General features: G+C 36.3%; 1 protein-coding gene across 3 annotated transcripts in view; it reads right to left on the reverse strand.

The window, feature by feature from the left end:
* The window catches only part of SEC16B (SEC16 homolog B, endoplasmic reticulum export factor), an 84679-nt gene extending 75082 nt beyond the window's left edge, over nt 1-9597 (reverse strand). The window contains exons 1-4 of one of the 3 annotated variants that reach the window (XM_058177230.1): nt 9542-9597; nt 3745-3934; nt 2198-2544; nt 633-718 (exon numbers count right to left, since the gene is read on the reverse strand). In XM_058177230.1, the coding sequence (XP_058033213.1) occupies nt 633-718; nt 2198-2478 (367 nt within the window). In that variant the 5' untranslated portion in view covers nt 2479-2544; nt 3745-3934; nt 9542-9597. Of the gene's footprint in view, nt 1-632; nt 719-2197; nt 2545-3744; nt 3935-4727; nt 4840-5012; nt 5124-9541 lie in introns of those variants that run through there. The other 2 variants (XM_058177229.1, XM_058177228.1) reach the window with 2 other exon arrangements.
* Between the last annotated feature and the right edge of the window lie 1023 nt (nt 9598-10620).

Genomic DNA, 10620 nt, shown 5'->3' on the forward strand with positions numbered 1-10620 from the left:
CGCATGCCACCTTAGGCTACGCATAAGAAATATGTCATACTGACTGCCATACCTTAGTCTCAAAATCTGCCCCCCAAAATAGGGAATTACGAACTCCTTTTTCAAATCTTAAATGATAGTATACTGTAGTAAGTTACAAGTACTTAAGTGTTGCAATTTCACAGGCAAGCCTACTGCATTTGTCTCCTTTTCAGAAGGACATTCAACTAACAATTCTAAAGTTTTGTCCCTCACTATATTAAGATACTAAGAATGCATAAAGAATAAAGAAATGCTTTCAGATGACTTCCCATAACACATATAAATACAAGCATACCCTATTACTTTACTTCCGCATTCCCCAATATCCATTATTCCTATATAAATTGGTCTTTGCCAGTGCCAGTTGCAAATTATAAATTGTTTTTGCCAATGGTGGGATTCAAATAATTTAACAACCGGTTCTCTGCCCTAATCATTTCTTCCAACAGCCAGTTCACCAAACTGCTCAGAAAGTTAACAATCGGTTCTCCCGAAGTGGTGCGAACTAGCTGAATCCCACCACTGGTTTTAGCCCAGAATGCACCAGACTGGAGAAAAATATTTTAGCTCCATAATGTTCTCAGCCATTTATCCTATGGGAAACGCAGTACCTTTTTTGCTTGGATGTACTTGGGTGAATCTTTGGTACGCTTCAGGGTCCTCCATGAAGCCATGGTGCAGCTCTTCATATTCTTGCCTGAAAAGTAACCCAAAAGGAATGAGCCAAATAAGAGGCAGAAAAATCTGCTTTAGTAGGCTATCTACCATATATCTTTTTGTAGTTGGAAATAGTTCATCAAAAACAGATCCAGAAACTAGTACATATTATTATTTATTGATTATGTGCCATCAAGTCATTTTCAATTCCTAGTGACCACATAGATTTTCTCCATGATTATCTGTCTCTGACCTGGTCTTCCACATCTTCCAATCACCATTATAAGTCCAACCACCAATTATTAGACATAATAATAATAGATTTTTATTTACTATTATAATATATCACCATTATTTGATCAGTAATGTGACTCTTTCTCCTAGATCTATTATTAAATAATTTTAAAATATGAGTGAGATTTTATTGACAACTTGCTAGGGCCCACTGACTCAGCAGACGGTTGAACTTGGTGATCTATAAATCAATAGAATAAGTAGTGGTAGTATTAACAAAAAGATGGGACAATTTGAAGGATGTGAAACGTTAAAAAGTGGCAAAACCACAAAGCTTTTGCATTCTAATTTAGGAGATACAAAGGCCTGATTAAAATAATAGCAGGAAATTATAGCTTCCATTATGTGAATAACTTGGTCCTGATTTTTTTACTATCATAATTTTTCAATTATACATAAATGGATTGGTTTGAACTTTGGGTAGCTGTTTCTTTGGTTTCTTGTTTGTATTTAGAAGAGTTGATCAGAAATATTCATTTCTAGTTTATTATTATAATTATGCTCAAAGATAAGGGCAAAACAGAACATTAATTTGTATATAATATTGTATAAACGCAGGCAAACCTAAAAAATATATAATGCTAAACAGTTGTTTCAATGCAAAGAATAGATAAGCTAGACCACATAAAACCTACTAAATATAATTAAGCAATATACAGTATAGGCCAGAGCATCATGACAATATACAATAAATTGTACATTAAGCAATATACAAGGCAGGGAAGCCACAAGTCCATAGTCACTCAATGATCAAAATAAAGTGGTGGTGTTGCTGTCAACAAAAGTTTTAAGTCCAAATATAAAGATCAGGGGAAGTCACTTTGAAAGCTTAGGACCAAGTCATTAAAATCCCTCAATCTTGCAATTGTTTCCAGGGGATCAGGAAAAGCTAAACATGACAACAAGGCTAAGTAAAGAGATTTTGTGTGGATGTTCCTGTTCAGCCACACTGCAGGATCCAAAAGGTCAAAATTAAGACTATTATTGTGGCACTTGACCTTATTCAGGACTCCGTGAAGGGCTCTGCAGTCTATACAAGAGAAAAAGATTCAAAACAACCCCAACTGCAATAAAACACACTTTCCCATAATCTATGAAATCAGACAATTTTATTTCTTTAGACTATGATTTAGAACCAATTGAAATCAGAGCCTGGACTTTCTTGTGCTGCCTGTCTATATCATTTCCCAACATTGTCACTCCTTATTTTTCATGTGAGCTTTACCTTGTGTAAGACCAGTCTGGATAGCTACTTTTATAATACTCTGCCCTGGAGTTTGGTCTCATATAGTTCTGGAGCCTTGGATAATGGATGGGATGGTGGTGCTGAGTATCTTGCCAAGGCGGAGGTCCTACTTGGAAATCAGGATGGTATCCTTCATGCCTGAAATGTGGGGGAGGAGGACCATGGTAGACTTCCCTCCATGGGCTCCTTTCATATCCTTCAAACCAGGCTGCACACCTCCCTTGGTCCTGGGGCTGTCGTGGTGGCATCCATGAGTCCATTCAGGACTTTTTGTTAAAGACTGTTCTTATTTAGATTTTGTTCAGTATATAAATTCCTTCGGTTTCCTATAAATATAAATACAATCAAAAGTCAGTAGCTTCAATAAAAAGAAAAGAACAGAACAGAACAGAACAGAACAGAACAGAACAGAACAGAACAGAATAGAATAGAATAGAATAGAATAGAATAGAATAGAATAGAATAGAATTTTTTATTGGCCAAATGACACACAAGGAATTTGTCTTGGTGCATATACTCTCAGCGTACATAAAAGAAAAGAAAAGAAAAGAAAAGAAAAGAAAAGAAAAGAAAAGAAAAGAAAAGAAAAGAAGCATTCTTCCAAATAAGATAGCCAAACTGTAAAGGCTTTTGCCTTCATGGTTATAGGTCTAGAAAGGCTCCAGGGAAGACTATGTCCTAGAGGCATATCTATAACTTCTTTATAAATTAATATTTTTAAAAAACCTTACTCCCCCCCCCACTTTGGAAAAGAGAACATATGAGATTGTTAATATTTATTCACCTCTAGTTTGATAGAAAATACAGGAAGTTACTGTTAAAGAAACAAGTTTATGCCCTAGGCACAGAATTCTTACAAGTTTTTAATACTGCAATTAGCTTTCGTGCTAATTGATATCTAACATTGATAACTTTAATGCTAGATGAAAATAAAGAGTTATAATCAGGACAATCCACATACATTATTTCAAAATTATACAACAAATCCTGCTTATCAAAAAACAGTGGCTTGATAAATACTTTCATTATTCAGTAATACATTAATGATAACATCAGATATCTGATTATTTCCTGACATACATTTTAATCTTTCTGATATTATATCATTAATTATTGAAAAGATGTTTGTAACAGTTCCCCAAAGGCTGAATAAACATGAGATCTTTCTGGTCTCTTTTAAAAAGTCCATTTTAAAAGGTTCATACAAATACACAGACCACCTTCTATCTATACATCAGTTCTTCAGTCACATGCCAAACCAGCAGGGAGTGATATTGTACAAACATCTGACAACACATTTTATTGCTTGCAACCCTCTTTATCAAACCTGTCTTCTATGCAGCTCTAACATTTGTGTATGGTGAAACCTATTTCATTGTAAACATCAAAAGAGCAAGAAAAAAAATTAGGTAAAATGCTATAGGATAACTCCAGGACAAGTTGAGTGAGCAATGCTACTTAAAATGCTATAGGATAATTCCAGGACAAGTTGAGTGAGCTAACACTCCTATTTACAATGCACATACCTTTATTAGAAATGAGACAACCAGCTCCAGTTCTTTCAGCTTGGCCGCAGTGGTACTTGTCTGTATCCAAGACAGCTGTCAAAGTCCATTTGCCACATGGGTGGATAACTGACCAAGTTTCTACCCACCGTAGATGAGCACTCTCAGTTTTTTCCTGGTGTCAAAGTCCTGGACAATGCAATAATCCTGACTGAGCAGAGCAAAGGGCACATTAAACCTTTGTAAACAATACATTGCATTCTTCCAAACAAACTAAATATTTAGTGCATTTTGCATCGCTTAAAGTGCAGGTAGAGTAGAATGACATGGGAAGTTGCTCAGCAAAGCTAGACTACTTGTTTTCCCTTTCCCCCATCTTCAGGAACCTTTTTTACATATTCTTGGGTTTTTATAATGAAAGATGAATGGCTTGGAGCAACTTGCTTCAAGAGCCATAAGATACTCAGGTTTGTTCCAAAAGCTATTCTAAATTTAAAACTTAGTACTGGCCAGGTAAAACCTAGTGAGTACTGGCCAGATGGAACAGGTGTCCTCAAGGTGAAGCTATAGCATAAGGGGAGTATGGAGGAAGGAGACTTGGAGAAGATAGCAACTTTGCTTTTATGGAGTCAATGGGAGGAAAGAGAATGAATCAGGGAGTCCTTCGTTCATTCTCTTAGCCCAGTTGATTACATCAGAGACAGTACTATGGGGTACTGACAGAGATCCTTTGCTTTCAATCCAAAATGCTTGATGATTTCACATCAAACTGAAATTCATAGTTACTAGGTAACTAGGTTATGCAGGTGTAGAAAAAAAGAAATTCTAATTCAGATTTTCATTTCTTAGGTGATACTGCATTTTTTTCTATCACATAGTATAGCAACTGGAACAAATATTTCAAGCCTGGACACAGCTCAGAACTGAATGTGCCATCTTGCTTAAGTTCACACTGTTAACATTGTTAATCACAAAAATATCTAACAGGATATGAGATAGCTCACCATGCAGATCACCACTGAAGATAAATTGAACATAGTCTCACCTAGGGCTAATACTTAGCTGGAACAAAACTTTATCCACACATGATTGTAAACAAACATTGCCGGAAATAATTATTTTCTTTCCTCTCCCTCCCTCTCCCCAAAAGAAACTAAAGTTTTCTCAGACACAAAAGTTCATTTTATATATGTTCTTCTATCTTATATCCCGTTTTAGATATCTTTCCCTTGCTCCACCTTTAAAATCTCCGCAATTCTTCTTAACTGATCTTCACAGAGATTACTTACAAAGTCTATCACTAAACCAAAACGCTTGCAGATGCTTCTGCATCCCATGACAGTAGCAAGCTCGGCCGCTGAATCGGCTCATTAGAATATCACCCTTGCCACGTCAGCTAAGCGGAACCTTCGAGCGGGGATTCTTTGTTCCGGCCGGAGCTTTTTCTTCTTTACACGCTAAGAGTGAGGGCAAAAAGTTGGATAGTTAAATTTAGGTCGCCATGCAAGGAAGGTCACTCCGGTAGTCTAGAAATTTGAGGGCAATTTATAATTATGCTTGCCGTGTATTGGCGGAGGCAGAATGGCAGTCAATGTTGCAAACTGAGGTTTGAGACAAACTTCATTGCATGTTTAAAAAAAAAATATTTAAGGTCTGCTTCAAAAAAAAAAAAGCCACGACCCGTTTTCCCATCTTCGAATTCAAAGTGTTTATAAAAGCCATGAATGATGGAATCCAAATGGGAGAATTAGCACTGCAGCTCTCCTAGAAAATGTCCGGCTGTGCTCCGTTCAGTATATTTTTCTCTAGTTTGGAACCGTGCCGTTCGGTCAGATTATCGTGCTTCTTTGAGCTTCTGACCTTGCAAATGATCCCCGTATTTTTGTCCCTGGCCTGGCTTGGTGGGGAGATTCATGTCCGTGATCCTCTCTGACAGAGGGTCTGTTGGGAAAGTCAAAGGACTGAAATCGTTCGAGTCCCCTGATCATGTCAAATAGCGGACCTGCCCTTTTCTTTTTTTTTAATTTTTTATTTTCCACAACAAAACAAAACAAAAACAAAACAAAATATTCACATCAAACCATTACAATGTGCTGACGGGGTGTTTACAAATCTTCTTGTGCAAATTCAAAATAAACATCTCTTTCATACATATGTCTTCTAATATCTTTTCTTAACATATTTTCCTTTCTAACCAATTGCAGAATAAGTCCCATATTTTATAATATTGCTTGTCTTCTTGATCTCTAATTTCAAATGTCAGTTTACGGACCTGCCCTATTCTGCATGGGTATGATCCAAATTAGGCGCCAGCCTCCAGTTTGTATTAGGCAGAGTGGAGGATGAGCTTGAATAGGGAAGTGAAGGATTAGAGTCTTCATTCATTTGATACTTGGACTTCCAAGGGCCTCTGTTCTGCATTGTTCCATTTTTTGTCTGTAACATAGAGGTTGATACCAATCCTGGAGTAACTGTATATTCATGGGTGGTGGTAAGAACTTCTCAGATAATGTTTGTCAGTTTTGAAATTCAGAAGGAAAAACAGTATAGAGTCCATCTGATTTGATTTGGAGCGTTTCTGCTTCCTTGCATTTCTCAGATACAATACACTGTCAAAATCAGAGGTGCATGAAAACAAGTCGGTAGGACAGTAATTTAAATTGAGTCATGAACAATTCCCCCAAATAATGTTGTTTTGTTTTGTTTTGTTTCTACCATTTGTAATGAATAATGCTGGGTGTGATTTCTGAAGGTATCTGTACTGTGAAGACTGGAAACTAAAGTATGGAGAATACAGTTATTACATGTAATTAGGCAAGGAATTAATTTTAAAGTAGAGAGCATATAGGATGTAGAGAATTTTAAATTGACACATTCTAATTGAAGCACTTTAAAACATTTACACAGAAGAAATGGCTGAGTTCATACAATATATATTAAGTGTGTTTTGTTTATTGCCTTGGTATATCAGCCATAAAATCCTAAAACTTTGATACTGCATATTATGTCAATGCACAAATTGTATTCTGTTAAATTTGATTCAGAGCTTAGGACTTCAAACCCTGACTAAACGTAAGAGAACTCATTTTTTTCCTTTAATTTCTCTTGTTTGCATGACCTCTCCAATCCAAATGTTAAAATGACAAATTTGCTATTTCCAGTTTATTCATTGTGTGGTATGGAATACATTAAAATGGATAGTCAGCCATTGGCTTTGTAGTCTGTGCATTAAAAAAGGCAAGCTTATTGCATTGGCACCTCTATTTTCTCATTTGTATGATTACATTTTAAAATATATTTTACTGTACACTTAAAACAGTTTCATTGCAGTTCTTAACATGTTTTTTGTAAAACTTCAACCTAATATTCTTCTGGTAAATTAGCAATATCAGCTCTCATTATGAAAAGGCTTCAAAATATTATGCTGTGGGCCTTTAGGCATCCACACATTCCCACACTTAAGGAAATTCAGTCAATCTGGCTTCTTTGTTGTAGTTGTCCAGCATGTTTGCTGGGAATTATGGGACTTGAGATCCTAAATAAGCACTAGGTTGGTGAAAGCTTCTCTAGCATAATTATATTATAAAGAACATCAAACAAGGAAAGAAAATATGTAGATGCACTAGCTTGATCCAAAGTGCTTTAGATAGAACTATGCTCATAAGTTATTTCTCATGACCATCAGTTCTTCTTCAATGCTAGAACAGCCTTCATAACAGAGCTAGGATTGTTGAGCTGGTTGGGGGGGCGGGATAACCAGTTTTTTCTTTTCATTCAGCAAGGGCCTGATTTGTGAATGGTTCCTCCTGGGATTGGGAAGGCGCTCTTGAACCAAGGCAATCTGATAAGGGAAGTTAAACTGTGGTTGGCTGGTTTTTGCTTGCTTATTCAACCTTATCTGATTTTTGGCAACTAAAAGAAAGGGGAAGGGTTAAGAGAAAAAAACTAGATTTTTCAGGATTCTTGTCTGATTATGATTTCCTGTATGTCACTAATGATACCTGCAGGAGAGGACACTGCTTGCTTTTAAAAACAGCAACATGCCCTGTGGCACCAGCATCAAGTTTTTCTGCAATTAACAGAAGTGAAGATTGAAACTAGAGGAACTTATATGGACTAAATACTGGAGGTGTAAAATGTTAGCAGTGTTTCTGGCATATCCCCATTCCCAAGTATTAGTGTGGCTTGTTTCATTTAAAGGTCTACCTACAGTTATGTTCAGCTGAAAGGAAATCACATTAAATCAACTTGTGAGAAAGCTGAAACTTATTACAGCCTTTATTGGAAAAAGGCAGTGGAAAGAGGAAAAAGGAGAAGTGTTTTCTTCATCTGTTGTTTTGCAGTTATTCTCTTTCCATTCCCTTCACCTCTTCTTATTCCCTAAAATACAAATACTGTACAGTAATTAGTATCTAAGAAGCAACAAGAAGCAGTTTTGTATAATGGTTAAGGCATCAGGCTAGAAACTAGCAGTCCATGAGTTCTAATCCCATTTTAAACATGCTGCAAATTGGGTGACTTTAGGCCAATCACTGTCTTAGCCCTAGTAAGGAGGCACTGACAAACCACTTCTAAAATATTGCCAATGAAACCGCAGAGACTAATCCAGATAGCCACTAGGACTCAACACTAATGAGAAACTAAGCAGAGAGAAATTTTTCTGCTGTAATTCTCTGGTGTCAAAAATGGTTGTAATTCAAAATAAGTATTTAGCACAGCTTTTTGCAATGTGGTACTCTCCAGAGGTGTTGAATTTCATTGCCCATCATCTTAGTCTGTACATCCATTAATCATATTACATTAAAATAATGGATGGTAAAGTCCATAATCTGGTGGGCTTCAAACTGGGGAAAACTAATTTAATGACTATATGTATTGCTTTCTTTCCAAGGCCAAATTTCTAGCTGAAGAGACAGCCAGTTTCGGAATGCAGAGTCAGTATGTAGGTAAATACACGCTTCTAGTTGCTTCATTCAGAGACAGTGTATCTGGAGAACAACCACAGGTTTTTTTTTCCTTTTTAGCTATGATTTTACGCAGCACCCACAACCACTACTTGGAAAGGAGCATCAGATGCCGCACAATAGGTATTAAGCAGCAGTTGAGCTCTACTGTAGCTTGTTCTGTAGTTTTAACAACATAAGGTGGCTCCCTTCAGGCTAGGAATTATCTCATATATTCGGTTTTGAAAAAACTGAAATTTTTATTAGATGTTCTTGTTATTTTCTACTACTTAAGCAGTGGTATAGAAACCATCAGACAAGAACAACAAACCCCGTCTGCTCTTATATTTGCAAAAAGATTTATGTTAAAAGCAGAAAGGGCCCCATTCTCTGTCACTGATCTAAAAGACCTTAACTCTCTTTCCCATTTCAGTGTAGTCTACTTCCTGCATTCTCAAGCCAGAGGGCTATTTAGAAATTTGTTCTATTTATACAAGCACACAAAACTTTATTGCAGTCAATGACCAGAATTCCATAAATAGACAATAAAATGAAAAAATAAAAGCTATATACTCTCAAGGCAATTAAATTACCCCTAGTTCTACAAACAATAAAGCAGAAGGTTTTCTTTCATCTGCAAAGAAACAATTGTATAACAGCAGCTATGCATTAAAAAGACCATAGCACCCTGGAAATTTTACTATAATCATTCTTCTTTGTAAAAGGACGATACCATAATTATGTTCTATATTTTAAGGAATATAAAGTAATACAATATAAAAATACAATTCCTTCAATTACAAAGTAAAATCCTGGAAAAGAAATAGAAAAACTATTAAGGATATGTTTATGCATTTCTAATCACCATTTCTTACCTGGATTAATAGTGTTTGTCCTAATTGATTACCTTGATCTGAATAACCAGCATTCTGTAGAAATATTAAATATTAAATACTATTTTAATTTTTTTCTAAATAAGACCACATATTTATACACGCACAGAGAGTATATATATTTAACTAGATACATATTCTGTCAGGAGAAACCTATCTCTATAAAGATTGTCAGACTAATGAACAACTACTTAAATGGGACCCACTTTTCTCCCTGATTAACTCAGTAATTTATCAGGTGCCCTTCAGTTTTCAACACAGAAGTGCTTTGTCCTTCTTTTTTCTGGAATGCCCTTTTGACCTTCTAGTACAGCCAATAGCTCAGAGAGTCCTTAGAGATTTGACTAATCAGGTCTGACCTTGCTTAGCTTCTGAGCCTAGAATAGTCAGCCAGATGTTGCTACCTGGTGATCAATTCATTCTGTTTTAAGAGCCATGGTTGCACAGTGGTTAGAATGCACTACTGCAAGCTAACACTGCTCACTTCAGGAGTTCAGTTCTGAGTGGCTCAAGGTTGACTCAGCCTTCCACCCTTCCAAGGTCAGTAAAATAAGGACCCAGATTGTTGGGGGCAATATGCTGACTCTGTAAACCACTTTGAGCTCTATGAAACAGTATAGAAGTCTGAGTGCTATTGCTATTGCTGAGGCTGAATCTGTTGTTCACAGGGTATGGCCAAAAAATTCAGGATGGTAAACATAACTGTATCATTGTGCGTATAAAAACACCTGGAGTTTGAAGACACCTTCCTGGCCAACATCTTGACTTTTTTCTCACAATACTCTGCTGAGACATCTGGACTGATCCAAACTATAACTTTCCATTTTACAGCATCTAAGTTAAATTACAGATTTTTCATTCTACCTCAACCCCCTAGTTTTAACTCCATCTTACCTGAAGTATCTGGAAAAAAATTTTTTAATTATTGTCAATTTGGTTGATCTTAAAAAAATGCACCAATGGATTTTCCTTTTCCTCATGAGCCACCCCTTTGTTACATAAGCATGCCTTCAGACATTCTGCACAAATATATTAAATCTTCAGTTTAGCAGATTTCAGTT

The sequence above is a fragment of the Ahaetulla prasina genome, chromosome 3 (genome assembly GCF_028640845.1).
Source record: "Ahaetulla prasina isolate Xishuangbanna chromosome 3, ASM2864084v1, whole genome shotgun sequence".
NCBI lineage: Eukaryota > Metazoa > Chordata > Lepidosauria > Squamata > Colubridae > Ahaetulla > Ahaetulla prasina.